At 34.4% G+C, this 26,227-nt stretch overlaps 1 protein-coding gene across 1 annotated transcript in view; it reads left to right on the top strand.

Moving 5' to 3' along the window:
• LOC146994884 (uncharacterized) overlaps positions 1-14,367 on the top strand; it is a 47,639-nt gene extending 33,272 nt beyond the window's left edge. Inside the window, exon 3 of the mRNA XM_085826086.1 lies at positions 13,958-14,367. Within this exon, the coding sequence (XP_085682212.1) occupies positions 13,958-14,367 (410 nt within the window). The remainder of the gene's footprint in view (positions 1-13,957) is intronic.
• The last annotated feature ends 11,860 nt before the right edge of the window (positions 14,368-26,227 follow it).

Here is a 26,227-nt window from a genome sequence, read left to right as displayed (position 1 = left end):
AATTTTCTATTAGTTCTGATTTTAAATATTATTTTCTAAAAGAAGAAGTAATTTCCTTACAACATAGAAAAGGCTAAAAAAATATCCAGCACTGAAAGCATGCAACAGCTTTATAATTATTTGGAACGTTAGTTATGCTTGATAAATATGCTAAACTTTTAAAATCCAATCTCAATTTTAAAAATATGTAGAAATTTTAATTTGTGAAATGAGGCGCTACAACCAGCTTTATCTTAATTATTATACAATAGGCAACAACTGTTAAATTTTTGCAAGTCGTCCCTACTCCTCCGGGTGACAGCCGGGAACGCCTCAGACGAGGGAGGAAACCCATTTAGGTTAGTCTATTTCTCAAGCCCCGTTCACAAGAGCAGATTCGACCGGTAGCGAAAACCGGTTCTTCCAACGTGTCCCGTTCACATGGGACAAGCATTAACTGCCTCGCCGAATTGGAGGTAGAACTTGGTTGAATTTTCCTTACCTCTCGGGAGCAGGGCAAATGGGGAGATTTCCCGTACTATACAGCGCGGTTCACTTAATTTTAGTTAGTGCTCGCTGGACTGTCAGCGAAACAATCGCGCTGATAGATGTCTGGGGATGTGATAGCATTCCCCCCAAAAATTAGATAGAGCTGTACAAGATACGGAAAGTATAGACAAATACAGACAAGGTTATCTGATGCTAGGTATTCCAGAAATATCGTTCAAATTAAAACTAAAGTTAAGACAAATGCTTATCGGCTTCAACGCGACAAGGGACTCGGTACCTTTTGAATGATTTTTTTAAAAAACTTTAAGCATTTTCATCTACTTTTTATGAATATTATTAAATGGTTTTGTGAGACAAAATAATTTTGAGATAAAAAAAAGTTTTTGCTAGTAATTTTTTTATTTTAAATTTTTGAAGAAAAATTTTACAATTAAAATGTCTTTCTTCTCCTACAATTTTCAATGTCCCCCCCCAAGGTTTTTTATTGTACTTATTAGAGTGTTCTTAATAACGTCAAGGAATGATTTTGCAATTAATGAATTAGTTTCTGAGAAAAAATAAAAATACAATTTTATCTAAAAACTTTAAAACAAATATGATCTCAGTAACATTTTCATTTCAAATAATTTTTCCTTTCAGTATTTTTCGAAACCCATCCTTGTTTCTATAAAGTTTATGATTTTAAATAAGCAGTAAAAATAATAAAAAATTTAGTCCATACCTGTATATGTTTTAGGAGTTTAAGTAAAAGTATTTATTGAAAAAAATGCGAAAGGTTTCTCAGTTTGCATTTGCAGTTTAAAGAATACAAACTGTCTAAACAGACATTTAATCATTTCAAATCTTTAAAATTTTATTATTGAATTTCAATAAACATATATATATATAAATCAAACCTAGGGCTATTTATTCAATTGGTAAATATAAACATAAATTACAAACCTTTTTTTAAAACTTTATGTGGCCAGAAAAATTGCAAACTCATAAAACGCAAGCAGAATTTTCCTTTACCTGCTTTTCTTTTGTAAAACACGTTCAAAACAATTTTAATACATTGATTAATTATAATATTGTTGCGTGCGTACAGGTTTGTAATAGACTGATAATAGTTCGTAAATGATTGTCATTGGACTCAAATCCGATGATAGCTTAATTAAATTTATTTTATAAACAGAAACACTTCAAAGTTCTGGAATTTTCCACAAATACTCGTACAAGTGTGTAGAATATCACTAAGTATAATCAGTAGTTATGCTTCAATCTAATAAGAACGTTAAACACAACGGAATGCAAAACGCATCTTAAGAGAAAGTTAATTCAGAAATATCTCCAATCTCACACTGAACTAACAACTGGTAACAATAACAACTTATATAGCATAAATAATGTCATAAAAATAGTGTGGTATAATGAGATTATTACTTTGAAACCGATGTTTCGAATTGATACCCAAGAAGAACCAATATTTCCCATTCTGCTTCATTGCATATCTTTCAAAAAAGTAAAAAAATTCCTCCAATTAATTTTCTTTATCATTTTTTTAAATGCGAAAAGTTTGTTTTATAAGCTGTGAAAATGTCGGAAGTTTGTAACCGATATATTTCTAGATATAAAATTTTAAAATTAATGGGCGTCAAAAAGTCTAAAAATATGAACGATTTTTAAAAATTCTCCCAAAATATTTTTAAAAAACATTACGCTAAAAATTTCATTTAATTTTTTTTTCCCTCCACAGTGTGTTATGGTGCAAAGTATAATATTCTGAGATTCTCAGTTTATTTGTTAATATTTGCAAAAAACCGTTTCAACTTTAAATTTGAAAAAAAATCTAAAGTTCAGGTACCAGTTGCGAAAGTACAGATTGCAAAAGTAACAACAGTAAACAACGTTAAAAATATGTAAACAGTATTAGAAATCTGCCAATTCAGAGACGTGATTGTTCACAGAGGCTTAGGTGTAAAGGGTAGGAAGACGGTGGTCTTCTGAACGGGTCCTAAAGACAAAACTCTTTCATGTCTCCTTTTTCTCCTCTTGCTAACGGCAACTGTGCGAAGGAGCGTTGCATGTGAACGGGGCTTTATAAGGTCCATGCTACCCAGACATTCAAAGTAGAGAGACTTATACGATGAAAAAAAAACCTGCTTATTCCTCTGAATGGAAAACGTGATGATAAAGCCTTCATTGGTATCGATCAATATTAGCATTTATCTTTGATTATATGTTTAAGAAAATCTGTGATTATCATTTACGTACTTTTAAACAAGTGAATGCTGCTTATACAGTTGGACTGTCAAATACATCGGAAATTTAAATATTCAAGTTTTAAAAAATTTCAGATTTCTTCATTACATGTATCTGACATGGAAACAAGTTTCAATTCTATACAGCCATAGATTTTTAAAATTATATTTAGTTTGAGATTACACATATGAAGAAAAGAATTGACAGCCACTTTGTTGCTTACCAGTTTTTTCGTATAATCGTCCGCTACATAAGTTTTAAAATTACAAACCTGCTGCAAGTCTGGCATTTTCTGTAGTTGTTTAAATCAAACTGCTTCGCCTGTTTTAAGCAGAGCGGTGGCTTTGGGTATTAATTGTAGTGATGCTATTTTTCCTGGTTGCTGTGTGCGTGAATGGTTATGTTCAGTTTGCTATTTACGCCAAGAGGTTTCTGAAAAGTAGAAAGGTTTCCGGAATTTTAGAAACTTGAATTAGAAGGTGCGTGGCAATGATTTTACACTTCTAAAACATTCTGTAGAGATGCATTTTCAAGTATATGCGTAAATGCACATACTTCAAGTGAAATGAAATTAACAGTTTGAAGAACTTAAAAATTTTTTAAAAGTAATTCATTTAGGCTTTAAAAACCTGAATTATGTTTCATTCAGGAGCGAGTTTCAAAACCCCGACAAGAAGTGTTTGTCATTTAAAGTTTTAAATAAAAGTAGAGGCTTTCTGCTAAATTTTCAAATGTTAAAAACTATTGTAAATCTAACGTGTTTAGTACTAATAGGGATTTGATAGCAGATTTTTTACATTTTGTAAGTTCACGAAGATAAGCCCCATCTCTTTTTGTGATTCGACAGGGATCATACTACCTATTTTTACACACACTCACCCCTCGGCTGCTGGTTGGGCCCCACTATAAGCAAAAAAGATTTAACATTTAATTTTCTACGAGTTACACAATAGTACACGAAGCTGCATACTTATTCTAGCCAATAATCAAAGAAACAAAAACTCCTGATACTCAGGCATTCAACAGCTATAGCGTAGAATATCTTTACTTTCTGCTGCTTTAATGCCAAGGAATCCAATCTTTTAGCTACCCTGGGCCACACGGAAAGAAAATGAGATAGTTTGAAACAGACAAATCATCTATTATCAATAGCAACTGGTGATCTCCAAGTAAGCAAATCACATAATTGCATAAATTTCATTGAAAAGATTTTGATTTCTCAGGTTTGACTTGAGAATATTTTTAATATGACCTGTAACAGAGAATTTTAAGGGTTTGACTGCGTTATTTCAAATTTTCTCAGTGTGTACCACATATAAGGTGGTGTGGTGTTTGGTGGTGTATTTAATTATGGCAAAGCACACTAGGGCTATCTGCCTAAGAGGAGGGATGCCTTTCGTGGAGGACTTTCTAAGGGAAACTGGCTCGTATACACGTTACACATGGGGAAAACCACGAAAACACCCATGCAGCCAGCCCGTTCGCGGGATTCGAACCTCGGACCGAACTACCAGTGTTCAGCGACTTTACCGCTCGGCCGCTGGTGGGCCCCACATATAAGGAAGCGTATATATAAAACATATATAAAAAATGTTTTACTGACTCAGTGATTTACTTGATTTATTTGGCAAGCCGTCACTGCCTAACGATAGCTGACATATGTTTGTGTACATTTCATAATGATCATTGAGCACTTATGCAACATATAAAAACGATACATTTACTATAACCGAACTATTGCACAGGGCAACGTTTCCGGCTCCTCAAACTAAAGCCCTGAGGCTCATCACATAGTAGAATTCCAGACGTGGGGATGTCAAGAGGGAACATCGGAGACGAGCAGGTGATAGAGAAAAGGATGGCCACAACCACGCTGGGCGGAGAAAAGCATGACGTCATAGAGAGAATCTGTGTAGTGTCGTGCCATTTGTCAAATCGCTGTGCTAATTGTGTCGAATTGCTGTGCGTAATTATTACTACATCACATGATCTATTTCCTATATGCGGAGACTGCAAGCGCCGCCCACTCGCTTAGATGAAACTTGTATTACTTTATTTTCTAACTAATATTCGCGTTATGTCAATATCGTATAAAATTATTCATACATTGCCAATTCACAAAACTGAAAGTTTAATTAAGTCCTAAATTTTCCTAGGGGCCTTAGTGCATACGGCGCATGTGTGGTATTCATATAAATGTATAAGTATTTACATATTAATAAAATACATTATTAAAATGTATTAATACAATACTTATCAAGTACTCTTAGAAACTGTTTTGTCTGCAACTGTGCACTAAATAGCTGAACAAGAGTGAGATACGTCTAAGTCACTCTTAAGAGTTTGGTGCCAAAGCGAAACGAGTTGCGAAGTATCACTTCTTATATCTTTCTACCCATTCCTCATGGTAAGGGGATTGTGCATTTTGAAGATCGTCAGCATTTAGGTGACGAAATATTTAACAAAGGACAAAGCGAACTCCTCGCTTTTTCACCCGCAATTCGAGTGATTGCAAGAATTTAATTCTCCATCATACTATCCTGTCATAGCTACAAGGGGAGAATATTTCGTAGTTTTTCACTGAATTTAAAATAATTTCTTGGTAATTTTGTACTTTAGAGGCAAGTTTTTCTATTCTGAGGTTTGCATTTAATTTAAACCTATGTTAGTACCCCTTGCAAGCTCTATATGATAATGCGTTATTCTGCAAAACTAAGGAAATTTATTTTCTAAAAATTTAAAGCAGAATACGAAAATAAAAAAAAAAAAAAAAAAAAAATAGCCGGTTAAGTAGTTATCATGTCACTTTGAAGTCATGTCACTAGAAGACTTTGTCCCCTTTCGAGAATACCGTATAATGTTGCCCGGGTAGAACCAGCGTCGGAATATTCCACCACAGGCTACGTTACGTGTGAACTCCTTTCATAGAAGTTATGGTGAAAATATTCAATTTTAAATTAAGCAAAAAACATACTCAAGCTTAAATCTCGAGTATTGTTTTTGAAGAAAAGGGTTCCTTGTCCTTTGTTACCTCGAAATTCACTGCGCTTTATTCACAGCTTTCTCCTCCTTCAAAATGCTGTTTTGTCTATACTTTTGACGAAGGCGCGGCTAAAACGCCCTGGATTACTAATTAATATCTGATTTTATTTACATTTTAATTCATTACAGATCGGTGATATTGATGATAAATATATAAACTGATCGATAGTGTTCCTTATTAGGTTTTATCCTAATTCCCACACAGCAAGATATAAATTTTCTTACAATTAACTTTTAGTTTAAAGCATTTATTTCCGAGATATTGTTTTATTTCGAATATTTGCATATACAGTATTGCATAAGAGTAAACGACTAGAAAGCCTAGCGGTCGCTACAAATATATAGGAAATATTTCTGTCTAACCTGAGTGTTGCTATGTGTATTATATAATATATAATTTCGAAGGTTAAGCTAATGTCGCAAACATTTTGTCTTTAAAGAATTGGTTACAAAGAATGTTTATGTGAGGAATGATTTGTTTTCTTTCAAATATCTGCTAATTACGACTACGAAATGAAGAGTAATGAAAACTCTGGTCAGAGGTTATTTTATGTCACCACAAGAAATGCTGCCTGAAACAGTTTCGTAACTACAGAATCCAATTTAAAGTATATAAAACCCAATATTTACATCCTCCATAAAAACGCGCTTTTTCTAGGCTTCATTAGAAGCACTCGCTTCTTTAGATCCCAAAAGTCACTGGAATGTTCACACATTATCTTACTGGTCGGATGCCGGCACATTCCGGGAATGGGCATGCATAGAGCAGATATCCGAAAAATAATTTTTTTTGGCATATTAAAAAACCCATTTCTTGTTTAATTTAGGAACGAAGTTATTGCAGAAAATGATGTCAAACGATTTTCTGTGATAATAATAATTTATCGCGGGATTACTTTGCGACGTCTTTACTACGCCTTATGTTACCCGGAAAACATGCTTAACGATGTCTCCTCTTTGCTTACTTATCCGAAAAGAAAAGAGGTTTTAAAATTCTAAAATTTTGCTGTTGCTTGAGGTAGCTATCCTTTTAGTTTAATGCCTGATATTCGGGCTTTAACTTCTAGAATTTTTAGTACTTCCATGTGCATAATATTATCACTTGTAACTACTCTTGCATGTATTCCATGTTAACGCCTGCATTGTCGTCTGTATATCTATTTATCTATCAATATGTTAATTGTTTGTCATAACAGTTCTATATTAATTTATAAGTCAAACAACAAAAATCAGCGTTACAGTTTCAAATTTTCACAGGACCAGTTTCGATGGTTTACCGAACAATCATCCTCAGCTGCAACAGCGCGAATGGACGAGATAAGGTATAGTGATTAGATCATATAAGTTAAGAAAGACGGTACAGGAGTTCAGCTACTGGTACCATCTGTTGATGAAACGGGAACTAAAACATAATTTCCTTAAAGGCTGAAGGCAAAGATGGATTGGAATTAAGGTCGTTAACTAGAACAGAAAAAAAATTTTTGAATGTGAAATGCCTCTACAAAATCTAATTCAGCAATGGAAGATGTTTTTTAAATAATTATGGCTGCAGAAAAATTGAAAGTGAAATTGTATTTTATATATTACAGTTATTCTTCAATTTAAAATAGTTTAAAGAATTTTTTTGGAATGCGAAGAAGCTAGAGCTTTATCTAAAGAAATGCGATTGGTAAAACGGTACTGTTTCGTTCAAAAAGAGATTTATAATCAACCTAATGTTAACTTATATTAAATTAATCTTAATTTCGCTGTGAAGCAAGCTTTGTGTTTATATAATTATTTGAAATTCAACTGCAGTAGAAAACAGCTTCATACTATTTGTTATATTTCAAGTCATCGTGTTAGATTTCTGTTATATATTCGGCTATAAATCAAAAGAATGCTTACTAAACTTTAATTTGGATTTTCACAAAACTGGCTTTCTGATTACAGTTAAATAATTTTTAAAGGCACTAATATTTCAAAAGATTAGATAATTTTGAATATTAGTTTTTAGGGTGTGTGCTCACAGATAGTTCAGCTTTGTAGTAAGCGTTAAGTTTTTAAATTAGGTTCCAATGCTGTTTGCGCTATTTGACCAACATTTTAGAGTCAATGATGTATTACATTGCATCTCCTTTCATAATTAGGATTTCATAGTGCGGAAAACCACTAAACCTAATATCGAGTTGCCTGAAATTAGACGCCATCGTAACAATCTTACGTGGCAAGCGAATACATTTTTCTTCAGTTAATTAGCATTAATCTGACATGTATTATTATGGCTACGATTTCCAGAAATTTTAATAATTTTATGGTTTTGTGTCAAATTTTACATTATTTTGATTGCCATTAGTAACGAACATGAGTAACATCTGTCAAAATCTACAAGCTGTGATTTAAATCTTATTCAAAGATTTCATTATTTACTACTTATGATATTTATATGACTTGTCCTCCAATCCTTATTAGAATATTTTACTTTCATAGTAAAAGTTTTGCTTTTATTGCAGCTAGTATAATGGTGATTGAAGCTTCAGGGTTTTACCAGCATTAAATCAGTGCGCACATTGATTAAAGACATTATTATTAAAAAATTAAATTCAAGAAAACAGTCTTATAAAAAAAGACAGACCAATTTTTAAGTGTCGGAATCAATTTTCCATTCCTAGGTGAGGCACGTGAATTGTGTCAAACGTGTAGCAATTGATATTAAAAATTTATAATTGTGATTTGGTCTTAGGAAATCTCACAAGTACTTCGTTTCTGTTTCTTAACAAATGTTTGATATTCTTATTCACTGCTCTTGATCAATCTCAGCTTTATCTCTGATAAATTTTCATGAAACTCTGTGATAACAGTTTGGTTACTTTTAAAAATTGAATGCAACTCATACAGGTTGGATTATCAAGTTTAGTTCTTCGGATTCGAAAACATTTCAAATTTCTTTTGAAATATATTTGACGTGACAACAAGTTTCGCTTGGATGGTGCCATGGATTTTAAAAAATACATTTACAGTTTCAGATTACAATATTTATGATAGAAAGGGTAACCAATTTGATACTCACTAGTTTTTTTGTATACTTTAGTGATTTATGTATTTTAAAAATGTAAAGATCACCAAAGAGACCAACTATTTGTAGGTGTTAAATGAAACTGCTCTGCGTATTTTTGGCAGAGCGGTGGCTTTCGAATAAATATATGTGCTGTTATTTTTGTTGTTTCGTGCTGTTGTTCACCGCAAAGAAATTTAGGAAATAGGAAATTTGGTTGAAAGCGTGTATTTCGATGTCTGGGCACTTGACTTTTAATTAACTGAATTTTAAACAAATTCTACAATCCTTATCTAGGGACGCATTCATTGATGTTTAATTCAACAGCTCCTTTCTAAAACCGCCACAGGAAGTTTTTATTAATAAGTATTTAATTAACAGTTTAAGGTCGCTGCTGAAATTTCAAATATGAAAACCTGTTCTAAGCCTAACGTATTAATTATAAATATAGTTGATCTAGCAAATTTTCTACGATTTTTGCCTTCCCGAAGATCCGTCCTTTTTCTTTTTGTGATTCGACCTGGATCAAACTACCCGAGATTAGCAATTTACCCCTCCGCTGTTGATAGGTCCCCCACTATAACTGAAAATGAAGTAACGTTTGTTATCCACCTGCTCCAATAATACACGAAGGCTGCATATTTACGGTGGGAAACAATCAAAGAAACAGAAAACTCAGATACTCGCTTGAATGTAGGCTTTCAGCAGTTATATTGCACAGGCTGTTTTCTTCTTTGAAGCTTTAATCCAGAGGTGTCCAACCCTTTAGCTTCCTTGGGACGTACACTCAAGAAAATGAGATATTTTTGGCTACACATATATTTTCCAACATTAGTGGCAACTCGTGAGCTTCCAAATAAGCGAATCGTAAAACTGTGTCCGCTTCATTCAAAATTCTCGGATTGGCTGTGGTTTCATTTCTGGAAAAAAAAATTAAATGAATATATACATACTTACACTTACCATTACAACAAATTATGTGGGCTACTTTTAGTCATTTTACGACACTTTATGTCGCGGGGTCATAATTAATGAGAACTTCGGACATATCACGGGGAATTTACGGGTTTGACTCAGTTATTTCAAATTTCCTCAAAGAGGACTATAAATAAGAAAGCGCATATATAGAAAATGTAAGTGAATCAACGATTTACTTGATTCAGATGACGAGTGGTCACTGCCTAACACTAAAGTTTACTGATGACAAGAAATAACTTCAAAGTATATGCAAATAATTTACAAACTTTACTAATTTATGTTATTTTAATATAGCTACAAAACACAGACTTATTTTGACATTTTACTTCCCATTTTATGAAAAGACTCCTACAAATTTCTAGGCATAATAATGGATAAAATGCTTTCTTTCAAGAACATATCTTTTACATCAATGGCAAAACTAATTCGGCTTTCATGGCCCTCAAAAATTTGAGAGGAAGAAAATCAAAATTAAGTAATGAAGTTAAAAAGCAATCTTCATTGATTTCCCCATCTATCTTTATGCAATACCATCACTGACCTGCAAAATAAAATTCTACGAGCATCCGTAAATGCCCCGTGGTACGTCCGAAGTTCTCATTAATTATAACCGCCCGACATTACGTGTCGTAAAATGACTAAAATTAATCCACATAATTTGTTATAATGGTAAGTGTAAGTATGTATATATTCATTTTTTCGTTTTATTCAAGATTCACTTATATGTGCTTTAGCATTTTCTGACAAAGCAGGACTTTAAAGTTTCAAAAATTATTACGAAACTAAATTGTATATCTTACGAATTTATTACGTGGCGAAGCAGGTTATGGATTACTTGGGAAAACGGTTATTGATTTACTTGACAAGGGAGGTTTACTGATGAGATTGTGTGCTAGTGTCAGTGCGCAAGGCTTCTTTTGCTGTCTTTCGGTTGATGTCGTATCTGGACAGAGAGACAATTACTGTGCTATTCGAGGCTGGTGATTCAGCAGTTTAACTTAGAGCCGTCCGTCAATCGACGAGGCTTTAGTGGCGGAGACCACGCACGTTACAAGAGCGATTTATTTTTTCTTTTTTTTTAAACTTATTTAATATATATAAATAAAAGATTAACTGAGCGCTAAATTTACTTGTCATGGTGGCATCCGCGTAGTGACCGATGTTAAGGCATGAAAGTATGAACTGGGTGCTTCTTTTGATCAAGGGGGAAGGAAAGTAGCGAAGAGTCCAGATTTCTGCGTTGTTGGGGGGTGAAATAATTTGAATTTTTTAGATGCTTTTTTGCTTCGTTTCCCCAAATAGGGCTATCGCATAATGATTTTAGGAGTAGAATCACTTTGTAGAGAAATTTCGTTTGGCATGCAGGGTACACTGTGTCGACCTTAAAGCGACTGCATTGTGGCTGTTGCGGTTTAAATTTGTCTGTTTTTGCAAAATCATGGTTTTGAAATTTCATTTGCTATCCAGTGAGACACTAAGATATTTTACATCCGTGGCCAAGTCGATGTCATTGGGGTAGTTGGGGGGGGGCGTAATTTGAGTTTCCTTTCCGAAATATAGCTGCTTTTGATTTGTATCTTTCTGCAGAAGGTTGGCCAGTGTTCAAGTAGAATAAACTAGGTTTGTTGTTGGAGATGAATATGATTTGTGTTAATTGGCCCAATTAAGCTGGCTGTAATTGGGGCAGTTCACCCAAAAATGAGCCGGAGTAATTGTGGGGTGTTTAGGAACGTTATGAGTGTAAATGTTCTAAAGTGGGCGTAAAGAACAGGAGCTTGGAGGACACCTGCGGTAATGGGGCGGGCAAAAGAGTGAGTTTTATTAATTTTTATTGTGAACGATTGGTTATTGAGACATGATACAGTTAATCAGATAAGATAATGAGGTACATTTATTTTAATTAGTTTGAACATAAGTCCATCGTGCCGTGCTCTATCAAGTGTCTTAGATACATGTAAACAAATCATATCTGTGAGAGCTTGTAACCGTCTGTGATATAGTTTACAACTCTAAGTAGTTGATGTAGTGCGCTGTGTTAGTAGGGAAATCCGAACTGCATTGGTGGTGGGCAAATATTAAATGGAATTTCAATGTGTATGAATTAAAGGAGGATTTTTTTCAGTGATTTTTGAAAGGTTACAGACTACGCTTGTGGGCCGTTTAATTTTGGGGAAAGGTATGTTTTTGTTTTCGTTTCTTAAAGACAATTATTGTAGCTTGATACTCGCTCAGAAATCTGTGCACTAGCCGAGGTAACGTTTCCGGGGTTTTGCAAGCGGAATCTGACAGGTGCATCTGACCTAAACCTGAAGCTTATGAATATGGTGACCTTGCAGATATACAATCCTTTTAAAACGAAACCGATGCATAGTAAAACGGAATTTTAAACTTGCCTAACCTAAATTTTATATGCAGGGCTTAGTGGAGCAATTTATCCCACAAGCAATAGCTTTAAAGCACTATACTAAATGCTCTCTTAAGACTGAATTCATAATTAGGTTTTTCAATAAAATTCTTTATTAATAACAAAATAAAATAAAGCTTGATATACAGAAGTTCAATGTATAACAAACAAGTAGAATCTGAGTAACTAACTTCAAAATATTACACAAACGTAACTATATATCTTGCATAAAAATTGCATGCAAAGAAATATTACATGATTTATTAAGTACTCATTATTTTTAATTAAATTACGACTTAGTCGATAACAGTCAACAAAAACCTAACCTACATAATTAATTTTAAATATAATTTTGTTTCTCTTTTTATTTTATTCCTTCAAAGTTCTGAAGAAAACAGCTATTCAATAATAAATACAACAACTGTTTCAAAAATTCAAACAATAATGAAAAACAACTATTTCACATTCTCTCTAAACAAAATTATTCAGAAATCTTTTTCAGTCCTTAAAATTTTTCATTTTTTAAACTTCAAACTTTTCCATATTCTAAGAACGGTAATCAGTTTTTCTGATTTCAGTTTGTCTAAAGTAAACATATGTGCTGTCAAGACATGAGTGTTTTATACCAAGACAAGTTTTTGCAGTTATTGCATTTAGAATCGTTCCTTTATACCCTTATCTTTCACATCAGACACATCGAATTTCTTTAGTAAATTTCTGCTGCAAATGTCTATATTCTTGGCATTTAAAACATCTTATCAAGTTAAGATATTCTCTCAATGTCATTCTTCGATTTCAGTTTTTCAGAACTTTTTATATTTTCTGATTGTATTTCAGCAACACAATGTAAATTACTATTTTTAACTTTTATAGAAAAGTTTAAAATCACCATCACAGAATTCTTCATTTTGCCTTATGATAACATCTTCAGTTTCATAATGAGTAATCTCAGCATTATCATCGTAAATAATTATCTTAGATTTCTTTTCAGCAGGTAACTTCGAATTTCATCTTCTAATACACGATTTACCTTTATTTCTTCTTCCAAATTCTTCGTCTTATCTTGATTCATACACTCAACAAGGAGATTTTGTTTGTTTTTCTACGAACGACGACGTCGACGGGTCTAAGTGCATTATTTCTTACATTCTTCATTCTAATTTTAAATTTCGTATGGTTTATTATATCCGGATTTTTCTTTTAACTCTTCGGATAAAACACTTTCTTTATTCTGGTATAAGAAACGAACAAACATGCTGTTCAGTTTTCTTTACTATATCACGTTTCAGTTAAAACTCTTTTCCAACTGACGTTTGCACTTTTACAACCTCCGCAAAGGAAGGTTAAACATTTTTCTTTTATCTGATCTTCTATTCTTTCTTCGAGTTCCCCCTTAGAGACCTCATCTCCAATAGTTGTGAAACAGTTATGCTAAATAAAATCTCTTGTGCAAAGATAATCGTCTTTTTCAGACTTCCCCTTACTCTTAGTTGATTCTTAAAAAAATGTCCTTATATCATGTGTTAATATTTCAGCCTTATTAACCGACTCAATATCCATCACGGACTCAGTCTGCACTAACGATGTTTAGATCTGTTTTCATGATTTTGGTGTGAGCCACCTCCCTAAGGCTTCCGTTGCCTCCAAACTCTGGAAGTTTTGTCACTAAAACATTGAAAAATTAAAGTAATAAAGTAACAGTACAATACGAACACAGAAAGAGTAAAAATATAACAGAAAAATATATACAATATGTACACTATATACAGGATATTGCACACTGCAAAATAACCCAGCAGATTTAGAAATTGCACAGAAAATTTTATTTAGTGGTGGAGAAGAAGAATTAAATGATGAAGGATTGGATAAAACTGAGGATGAAGAAGATATTTTAGAAAAGTGTGAGTTTCCTTCATATACTGAAAATGATTTTAGTGATTCAGAAACTGAAGGTGATGAGTTTAATTCTGAAGGTTATAATTTGATCGGTGAAGATGGATCAACAAGACCAGCAAAATCAGTAGGACGTAAAAATGTTAAACGAAGGTCACATAATATTATAACTACATTACCTAGCGTAAGAAGTACTCCAAAAAATGCAAGGACTATATATGATTCTTGGAACCGCTTTTTTACAGATGAAGTACTAGACACAATTGTCACTAATACAAATTGTTGACCATAGAAAAGGGCGTGGTTCGCAAAACAAATATTTATTACAGAGATACGCAGAGTTACCTGCAGATAAAATACAAACAAAGTTAAGCAGAGGTCATATATATAACTTTACAACAGATCATGGTTTAACAATTCATAAACAAGACACATAAAGCAACAAATTAAAAAATAACATAAAGAATGGGATTAAGTTTCAGAATAATTCAGACCTGACTGAATGTTAATGTATCGGACTTGACAGAAAGCTATACTTCTTTTAACTACCGTAATTTCCGGAAGAAACGCCGCGGCGTTTACGTGTTTAAAACTTAAATTTTCAGCGGGTGCTGCGTTTCTACCCATGCGGCGTTTAGGTTCACTAAAAATAAAATATTTCTTATGATGGTCATTGTACATAGTTTGGATGGCCTTGTCATTGTGCATAGACTGGTGCTGTTCCCACACAAAAGACCATTCAGTTATTTTGTTTACATTCTTTCCCTTGAACGGACCTACATGCCTTATTCACCCTAAACGAGATCTCAGATCAATAACATTCTTCCCCCTTTCAAATCAACATTCTCATCAGTTTGAATAGTCTCTCTCCTCTGTCATTCGATGAATCTTCCAGGACCCACCTCTCCCCACCCCTGCCTTTTCTGCAATTTTTTTCAAAGGCGGACACGACTCCACCTGCCTCACAATAACGAACTCTGACGTATTTCCCCTTCAGCATGAATGGATTTTTCTTGGCATTCTGCCAAATACAGATCCCATCAGTTTGGGTACAAGTACTTGTTGGATAGTTTTTAAGTAAGAAGGGAGCGGAAAATTTTTGAAAATGTCTCTAAACGGCACAAAAGCTATACATTTGTTACCTTTAATTTATTTTTGAGTTATGGTTTCATTTCATGCATTTTTCTTAACTGGTATGCCATATATCAGGACTTAGGTTGAGTTTTTGCATCTATATGGCCCACGACGATGTCACGCGCAATTTAATCTATTGCGGCGTTTCTGTGTAATTTTAATTTTTTCCGCCATTTTTCTCGAGTGCGGCGTTTACGCTGATGTGGCCTTTCTTCCGGAAATTACGGTAGTAAGAATGCGATTACAAATATCTCAACACTCCCCCTTAATCGCACATTATAGAAACGATAAAAGAATTACACAATTTTTAAACAGCTCAATGATAACATTTTATAGAATTTTGTTTTGCGCAGAGCCTTAGTTAACATATCTGCGATTTGTAAACCTGATTGTACATATTCAATTTTAATATTATTTCCTTTAACAGTTTTACGAGTGAACTTCAATTTTATATCGATATGTTTCAGCCTACCTGAAAAGTTTGCATTAACAATACTTTTAATACATGACTGGTTATTTTCAAAAATATAAAAATTTTTAACACTGGAAACTTCATTTACTACATTTGTTATCCATAAAACATCTTGAATACCTTTGTATATAGCAATTATTTCAGCTTCTGTTGATGAAAGTGCAATACACTTTTGCTTGTTACAGCACCACATAATAGGATTGTTTGAAAACATTATAAAGGAACCAGTAATTGATTTCCTATCTTGAGTATTCCCCCCTTAATCTGCGTCTACATACAAACATATGTTTGCCTTTTCTTAATTACCGTTTTTGTATATCAATTTTAATCATATCCCGCGAGCAACATCCTGGGGATATCCCAAGGATGTTTTTGTGCAATGTGGGTTATTTGCAATGCTGCTCTAGAGAGTTTTAATCCTGTTGATGATTCTTGCCGTTATTAATCAGCATTTCAATAATAATCGGTATTTGCTAAATAAATACGGAAATTTGCCTGCAAATTAAATACAGCAAATTCTATTAGAAATCCCAAATTTTATTCGGGGAAAATACCGTATATACCCGCATATAAGGCGAGATATTTTGGACAAACAAAAAGATTTCAAAGTGGGGGGTCGACTTATACGCGGAGCCATAAAAAATTAATAGAATCGGAAGTTCAAAAATTTCTTTATAATATGCAGTTGTTTTCTTCCCGCACTCAAATCGGACGACTTATCAAATAAGTCACTTACTTGAAGTAATTTCATGACTTAAATTATGTGACGAACTAATCACAGAGTTTCATACTTTAACTAGAGTAAGTTTCGATTAAACCCAAGAATTTTCGGCCCCCGAACAACCGATCAATATCGAGCAATCAAAAAGTTTCGCCAACACGCCAAGAAAAGAGAAATGCAGATAGTTTTTACGTACGTATAAGTCTTTATAATAGTTATTGTTCATTCATGAAATACTTTTGTTAACAGGCGTACACGTCAAAATTTAAAAAAAAATAGCCCACGCAATAACTGAACAGTTCTGAATATTTCTTTTAACTTTTAAAAAGGGAAAATGCAGATAGATTTTACGTACGCGAATCTTTTCCGGAACAAATTCTAGAAGGTTACTATATGCGATCATTTTCCCCCAATTATCCTGCGTTTTGGATATGTTGGCGACGCTTTTGCCTGCGAAAGTATACGATTCTTTTCGTGGACACTTTTCTGAAGAAGTGACTTATATATCAGTAGGACGTTGCAGCAGGAGACTTATTTGAAGAGAAAGCTACGCCGGAAAGATTAAGATGCTGGTGCGTGCGCATTTAACATTTTAATAAACAGATATCTCGTAATACTCCTTTGCTATCCAAACAAAATCGAGAAAATACAGGAATATTTTCGTGCGTGATTAAAAATCTTATAAAAGCTAAAGGAAAGCATCTCAATTCAGTTGTTTACTTAGTGTTGCAGTGTTGTTATTGACTATAGAGAAATCGCATTGAGATCAGATTAGCTTTCTCAGTGCTTTGAATTGAATTCTATTCAACGTTCTAGTAGTTTAAAATATAACTACTGTGAGATATTGAGATAATGTACGGATATCTCTTAGGGAATTTCAGTATTTTGTTTTATTGGTTGTGATAAGAATAAATTTTATTCACTTTTCATCGGACTTGTGCATTCAATTTATTACGACCCAATGCGCACACAACAAGAGGATTTAAATATACGGTTCTGTAACATCATTTTTACTGACTATAATATCTATAATATATCTATAAAACGCATCTATAATTGTTAATTGAAGTAATATGTGTATTACATTTTGCAAGTCGTGCTGAGTAATTTCAATCTGATCAGTTATATGAATTTTTTTATGTAAAATGTAACTTTTGACAATATGTTTTAAAAATTTATAAATATTCTAAATATTCATGCAGTTCAGCAAATATTCATTCAGTTCATTCATGCAGTTTTTTATAAATATTCATGCAGTTTATAAATATTCATGCAAAACATATTTTTTCAGAACAATAAATATGTTCTTAAAGTAAACAAAGTTGAGCATTTGCAATAGTCAAATTTAAAATTTGTAGTGCAAACTTGATTATGAGCTAATTTCTTTTGTCAAGTTTGTCAGAATGAAATCATTCATTTATATAATCATTGGTTCCCTCGTTGATTCACTCGTCACTGAACAACGTAAATATTTCAGGGACATAAGTTAGAATTTATTTATTTATTTGATTTAAGATAAACATTTTTTTATTTCTTCGGGAAATTCTTCAATTACGCTAATTTGTTTATTTCCAGCTACAATTCTCTCTTGACTGGTATGGTAAATGTCCATGATACCAATCTTAAGAACGCTGCTTTTAGAATTAGAAACGTTTTTTAACATTTAAGGATGCATCAAATACAGGTCGCATTTTTGTAGTCAGAGTGGAATCCTTGATTACTGCTTGAGGAGACAAACAGTGACCAGTATCACTGTTATTCGGAGCTATTTCAATTATTCCTTCCTCCGTGCCAGCTTTTAATAATACCATCATATTCTTCGAAATATCCCATCGTCTGCAGGCTTTGTGTATTGTCGAAAAGTCTTTTTTCCGCTTTATCTTTATTATCTCCAAAAATCCTATGACTATCCTTCCAAGGCAAAAAGACTTCATACTTATTGCCCTCGATTAATTTAAATGTTTTCTAGGAAAAATTTGATTCTTTGATGTGGAGCTAATGTGGTTGAATGTTACTTTGTTTTCTTGGCTTCGTTTGCAATTTGGTGAGGTCTCATTGCGTTTAGTTTGACTGCTACTCATTTAAACCATATTATACATGCTAATTTCAAATGTGTTAATCGAGTACAAAATTTTGAGTTTTTTTCTAATTAGTCCAAAGGGGCAATTTGCCCTGAAAGACTATTAATTTCGTTTTGGCATTTTGAGTTGAAACCTATAAACGGTGAATCACTTTTCAAATTAGGCCCACCAGCGGCCGAGCGGTAAAGTCGTTGAACATTGGTAGTTCGGTCCGAGGTTCGAATCCCGCGAACGGGCTGGCTGCATGGGTGTTTTCGTGGTTTACCCCATGTGTAACGTGTATACGAGCCAGTTTCCCTTAGAAAGTCCTCCACGAAAGGCATCCCTCCTCTTAGGCAGATAGCCCTAGTGTGCTTTGCCATAATTAAATACACCACAACACACCACACCACTTTTCAAATTGTTGCCACTAAACTAAAGGCAAACTGGTTCGTATCCGCGTTACACATGGAGAAAACATTCCTGAAATCTCTTGTCGTAAAAAGCAAACCGAACAAAACCATTCAAGTACAAGCAAAAAAATTTTTAAAAAAATGAAACAACTAAAATCGCATAAAACAGGCAAAGCAGTTTGATTTAAACAGCATTATTTAACATGGCCTTTTGTTACTGCGGATTTGTAATTTTTAAACTTATGTAGCACATGCCGATACGAAAAAACTGGTAAGCAACAAACTGTCTATCAATTTTTTTTCTAATACGCGCAATCCCAAATTAAATATAATTTTAAAAATCGATGGCTTTATCGAATTGACACTTGTTTCCATGTCAGGTACATGTTATGAAGAAATTTGAAATATTGTGAAACTTGAAGAACTAAAATTCGGAAGTATTTGAGATTCCAACCTGTATAAGCTGCATTCATTTGTTTAAAAGTACGTAAAGGGTAATCACAGATCTTCTTAAACATTTATAAAAAAAAATGCTAATATTGATCGATACCAATGAACGCTCTATCATCCCGTTTTCCTTTCAGAGGAATAAACAAGTTTTTTCATCGCATAAGACTCTCTGCTTAGAATGTCTGGGAAGTATTGCTCAGGCAATTGAAACACTGCAGTATCCCAGTATCACCAACGGACGAAAATGTCTCAATGATTTTATATTAAACGCTATGTGTCTGACATTTTCGTGACTTAACTAGGTATGGAAAATTGAATCCACAGCGAAAATATTGATCTGAATTTTGTTAGATGATTTTGTCTGATAAATATTGAGATTTCAATCATCATGATACAAGCTGTAATAAAAGAGTAAAAAAATGTCAAAGATTAGGACCTTTGGAAAGTGTTAGTGAATATTGCTTCATTTTTCATGAAATTATCAAAACCATTAATACTGTTATGTATCCATTAAGTTTTGCTTCTTTGGCAGCCAAAGTGAAATCTGAAAAAAAGCCTGCGCCCCGTTTTCTTCTCTTATTGCAATTTTTCACATTGGCAGTAACAAAGTGAATGCTGAGAATAACTTCTGTATGCCAAATTCCTTGTTGTTGCATGCCGCACCACTGCAACTTATGCAGCACTCACCTTGGCAGGCATCATACCACTTCATATCCAAGCGGAGCTAGAGGCCACATATACTAAAATAATACATCTACAGAAAGACGCAACCTTAGCAGGCACCTTACATAGCCCTGCAAATTACGAACATCCATGTACTCCTCTCCACACGCACCCAGTACACAAGGGACTTGGCATTCACACTATCCTCAAACCGTCACGAAGTCAACCAGAAGGAAACCCTAATATGTACGCGTTCTACACAGATGGCTCGAAAACTGCTGAGGGTGTAGGTAGTGCCTTTATATACTACAGGCAAGGCCATGCTGCACACCATTGGAAAGGGTACCTCAATCCAAATAATAGCATTTTTCAAGCAGAAGTAGTTGCCATAACAGCTGCCATTGAATACGTGGCGCTCAACAACATCACACATGTGCAGCTTTATACAGACAGTATGTCGACACTGCTTGCTCTTGACAAACATAGTCACGCCTCCCCGCTGATCATACGACTGCAGCATATCCTAAAAGATAATCGGCACGCACATGTTGACCTAGTATGGATTAAAGCCCATGCAGGTAACATGGGTAATGAGACAGCGGATGAACTCGCTAAAGAGGCTGCTTCGAATTAAAATGCCAGACCGATATCAGTATCAGCACCACCATCTTTCCTCAAAAGTCAACAGCGAAATGCCGCTATCCAGTGGTGGCAAAGAGAATGGGATCAGGGCGACACGGGAAGGAGAGCGCATAGCTTTTTGCCAAAAGTGACCACGGAGCGCCTTATGGCAATTGCTCCCCTTACCAACTTCATTACTGATCATGGTCCCTTCCCGGATTACTTCTACCGCCGCACCATCTCAACCCGGATCGCTGTGTTTGCGGGGGTGAGGGGTCACCGGACCATTATATCTTTCACTGCCCACTCACGGAACAGTTCCACTTCCCGATACCAGCCAATATCTCAGCATTTCACAAGTTCCTAGCCAAAAACAGAGCGGCCATAAATAAAATCTGCAAAATAATAACCACCATTGCAGCATATGGCCAGGACCTCTGTCAACCAGAGTAATAGGGCTTACATGCATTACTTGCACTGACATATGCACTCTAATGCTCTACCATCTAATCTCTGACTGCATAGGGAGCAGAAGAAAATTGAACACCATTTTTAGGTGTTTAATTTTCTTCTTTTTGTTATAACCTATTAAGTGTTTTTTTTTCTTTCTATTTTAAACCGTGCCTGTATGTTAATTCAAATGTACTTCAAATGCCAGATGTTAAACAGTTGTCCCTGTATGGCCATGTATCCACACTTATAACTATTAAATAAACTCCAGGGAAAGACGCGGGACATATGCCTGTTAACCTCTGTTAAACTTCAGGCGTCCCCGTCCTCCGTCACCTGTCACCTGTTGTTGCATGCACAGCTCTTGAAATATGCCTGGAAAATATTTGATAGCAGCGTACAAGTAAATATGCCAGCCATTGTAGTAATTGTTAAATATGCTTTACAATTTGCCCTTGCACAAATTACTCACGTCAGACGTATTAAATGTTTTTTTTTTTGAGAGGTCTCATTCGCTTAGCTAACATTTCTAAAAACATTATATTCTGTTTTGAAACATTTGCATGTTTTTAGAACTTAAGACTTCCTTTGCGATAACATGTTGCAATTTAGTTTCCAACGCTCTATTTTTGTGTGACAATTGTTATAAAGCAGTGAAAGGTTTATTTTTAGGCGAAATTCTTAACTTTTTCATTTCATACGCATGTAAATATGCATTTTTATCAAAATATTAATACATCAGTTAGCTTTTAACCTGAAAATTATTTGTAGTAATTTTCAAATTTCGACGTTTATATAAATTGTTGTTGTAGTATTAGAAAATTACGCTTAGAATATTCACGACTTCCTGAACAAACAAAATCAACAAATCTTTGCAAATTATTACCTTGTTCAAGTTAGAAAGGTACCAGTACTTCTATGATCTGACCTTAGTTTTGCAGTCTTGCGATATATTTAGAAGAAGATTCCAACTAAATGATAGTAAAGTATGATTCAACGCCAAAAATCCTTCCATGAATCTTATAAGACCGAAATCAGTCCAAACCTCTTAAGGGCAATTTCAAATGTTGGTCAGGATTATAACGAAAATATATCATTCTCCCATTATGATTATAATGGAATTCCACGGATTATCTATAAATTTATTTTCCCTGCTGACCCTAGAAAATCTTGAAAATATTTCTGTTGAGCCATTTCTGTTAAGGAGATAGCGAAGCCAGTTGCCAAGGCCTTGGATTCCTGCGCGAATACTGAAGAAATCATGGATCCTCGTTACGTGTATAGTTTCTATGTGCCATAGAGGCACTTGAACTACTGTTCTTTAGTTTGGTTTCGTTTAGTTGTTTAACGCAAAGCACACTAAGGTTATATTATCAGGTTCAGTGTTTCTCCTTACTTGCTTTGGGAACATTCAAGAACCTGACTCGGAACAGGGAGCTTACTAAAGCTATGTTCAATAAATGTGGGAAGTAGACAAGATACACAGGAATAGTATACGAAACCCTTTATTTTTCACTCTTTACATTGATTTCTGGACTTCGGAATACAGAGACCAACCACTTGTGGTCTGAACGTAAGAATATAAAAAATATTAACTAAACTCTAACTTAACTTTGGAGTAACAAACAAGGGCCTCCGAGAAATTTGGCCGTATATTAACAGGAAGCCGTATGTAGTACAGAGAACTGTTAACACTACAATACGTTTAAAATTATTAAGAGGATTAAACCTCTGGCCTGGAAGGCAACCAGCAACCGAGTAAAAACTGCTAAGGCAAACGGCCTGCTTCTACTAACTCCTTCCTCTCCTCTGCTTGGCAAAAAGCCACAACTTAAGTACTTGGCGTTCGCCAACAAATTTGCATAAATAAGTTAAAGCTTTTAATTCTGGCTGGAAGTAGAAAATAAGAAGTGATAGTAAAGATTTAAAATAAAATAAACGTTAGTAAAACTTAAGATCCTTAGAATATGACTATGGGAAAGGATGCCTTCGTAGAGGACTTTATAAGGGAAACTGCCTCGTATAAACGTTACACATGAAGAAATAGTCCATGCAGCCATCCCGTTCGTCTGGATTCGAATATAGCTTGGAACTACCGGTGTTCAGCAAATTTAATACTCAACCACTGGTGAGCACGAACTACGATCGAGGAGAAGTTTTGTAGAGAGGGTGATAATTTGGAATGAAATAAAATGCGTCCTGAATGGGGACATAAAGCAAGCACAAATAAATGCGTGTATTTATTTACATTTCAACCGTGTGGATGCACATAACCCTAAAAATGGTAAAAAAAACGCAGAATTACTTTCTGGTTTGACACAAGAATATGAAAGTACATTTCAATATCTTCGAAAAAGAAATTAAATTTTTTGCATTTTTTGCGACTCTGTTTGCAGTCGATGTAGATATTGCCAACAGATTTTCAAGAGAATAGACAGAGTTGCTATGTGACATTCAGGTCAGAAAAAAACTGATGACGTGACTTTGCTGGAATTTCTTAAACCATGCCTAACAAGAAATATATATGTCTCACTGCATAGTCCTGCGTTATTCATCTTCATCATTATTTGACAGGATATATATATATATATATATGAAAAAAATATTTTCAATAGTGAAGCATACTAAGGGTGAAATTAGAAACAGAGTATGGAACGAACATCCTGAGAATTACAAACATTTCAATCAAACCGGATATTAATGCATTAGTTTCTCATATTTAACGGTAAAATTATATTAATTTTATTTCTTGGAATGACAACCAAAATTTTCAATTAAATTTTAAGTGTAAAATGTCCAAATAAATCGATGTTTCTGTCATCACATTAAAATAATCATAAATTAGTAATTTCTTAAATTACTTATGTATATTTTCAAGTTATTATTTGCATCAGTCATCATTAGTGTTAGGCAGGGATGGTTTTGCATATAAGTCTAGTAAATCTATGATTCATTTAAATTTTCTACACATGCGCTTCCTTATACAAATATGAAATAACGTAGTCAAATCCGTAACTTTCTCTTTTAGAGTTGAATTAAAAAATTTTCTTCAATAGTAAAAGCTAAACAAATCCGAGAATTTTCAATTAAATCTATGCCAAAATGTGATTTGCAAATTTAGAAGTCATGAGTTGCCACTGAGTTTAGAAATTATTTCTGTAGTCCAAAATATCCCATCTTCTTTCAGTGTGGTCCAGGGAAGCTCAAAGTTTAGACTTTTCCTCTGCAAAGCATCAAACAGATAATCTCTACGTACAGAGTACAAAAACATCCTGAGGTTATCCCTGCATATCGCCGTATCTCCTAAACACCTCCTCCCGAGTGCTCAATGTCACATTCCTGTAAATCCTCAGGATATCCTTAGTCCCATCGACAGCATACGGGATGTTATCAAGATCTCAGGTCCTACTTTTTACGTAATCAGGACATCCTAGAATATCATATAGACATCCTAAACACATGCCGCTATATCCTCAGTACATCCTATCTAGGTCCAAACGACAGCATGCGGCATGTTATTAATATTTAAATTTCTATGTACCACATCTTCAGGATATCCCATAATATCCTAGTTTCCTCCTAAACGCATCCTGCCGAGAGCTTAATGTCACAAACCAGTATATATATAGGACATCCTGTTTAGGTCCCATCGACTGCATAGAGGATATTATCAGGATTCTAAATACTTCTTACTATATCCGAGATATCCTTTTAACCTACTAAACATATACTGTCGACTGCTTAATGACATGTCCCAGTATATCCCAGGTAATCTTCCTTACATTCCAGTGAAAGTCCCTGAAGGTGCTGTTATAACATAAAACCTACTTATTCTCCACACATAGTCTCAAGTTCTCCTCCTAGGTTTGCTATGCAAAAATAAGAAATGTTGAGAAGTATAATATTCTTTTTTTTTTTTTTTTTTTTTTTTTTTAAGTTTGAATATAAATGTGTTTACTAATTTGTAAATATATCCAAAAGTGAGCATTAGTATGAAGTGTGAGGTATTAAAAGGGAATACAAAATATTTACAAGTGAACATTTTGCTTTTATTTTTAAAATATTGAAAATCTTTTGATTTTTTTTAAACATCTAATAGCTCAAAACTGAATTCTTCAATATAGTCATAATTAAATTATTTCACAAAATCTGTGTTAGATTTCAGTTAATTTGCATTCAAAATTCAAAAATATATTGGGCTCGTATACACGTTACTCGTATACAAACTGGCTCGTATACGCGTTACACAATTGGAAAACCACGGAAACGCCCATGCAGCCAGCCCGTTCGCAGGATTCGAACCTCGGACCGAACTACCAGTGCTCAGCGACTTTACCACTCCGCCGCTGTTGGGCCGACCCTTTTAAGGAAGTCCCTTAGTAGAGTAGTCTGCACCCTAATGTCGCATATGGAAACCACTGTATTGGAATAACTTAAGAGTGTATTGCGTCATTGTGAATCGAAAGTGTTGTTAAGTCAGAGATTGATCAATAAAATAAATGTTAATAATGTGTCAGGTAAGTTTTTCATAGTTTATAATGCATAAAGTATAAGACTGACTGTGATAATGATGATAAATGTGGACAATGGCTTCAATTTTTGGCGATTTCCAAATAACTGGCTAGTGAGATCAGGCATTCAGGAACATGGATGTCTACTCAAAAAAGCCCATCAGCGGCCGAGCGGTAACGTCGCTGAACACTGGTAGTTCGGTCCGAGGTTCGAATCCCGCGAACGGGCTGGCTGCATGGGCGTTTTCGTGGTTTTCCCCATGTGTAACGTGTATACGAGCCAGTTTCCCTTAGAAAGTCTTCCACGAAGGCATCCCTTAGGCAGATAGCCTTGAGGCTTTGCCGTAATTAAATAACTTAACCTAACCTAACAATTCACATACTGCAACAGTTTCGTTGTGAGAGTCGTTGTGTCAGTCATTTCTGCACGATACATGTATAATTCTACTTAAATAGATTTTAAGGGCGCTAACTCCTCAATTCATAAATCGACATCAAAAGACAAGTTCCGCAAACAAAAATGCTGCTTTTAATTTCGCACAAACCAATCGCTAACTTCGACGCGAGGAGGCTACTTCATTTGCATTACGTTCCTCAGTTACAACCATTTGCTTTCCTTCCGCCTGCCATGTAGGACGTTTCTCCACCAGC

This window comes from Stegodyphus dumicola, chromosome 10 (genome assembly GCF_044657685.1).
Source record: "Stegodyphus dumicola isolate Sdum_Otavi_A_Nest chromosome 10, ASM4465768v1".
NCBI classification, from domain to species: Eukaryota; Metazoa; Arthropoda; class Arachnida; order Araneae; family Eresidae; genus Stegodyphus; species Stegodyphus dumicola.
This window is presented reverse-complemented; position numbering and strand designations above follow the sequence as displayed.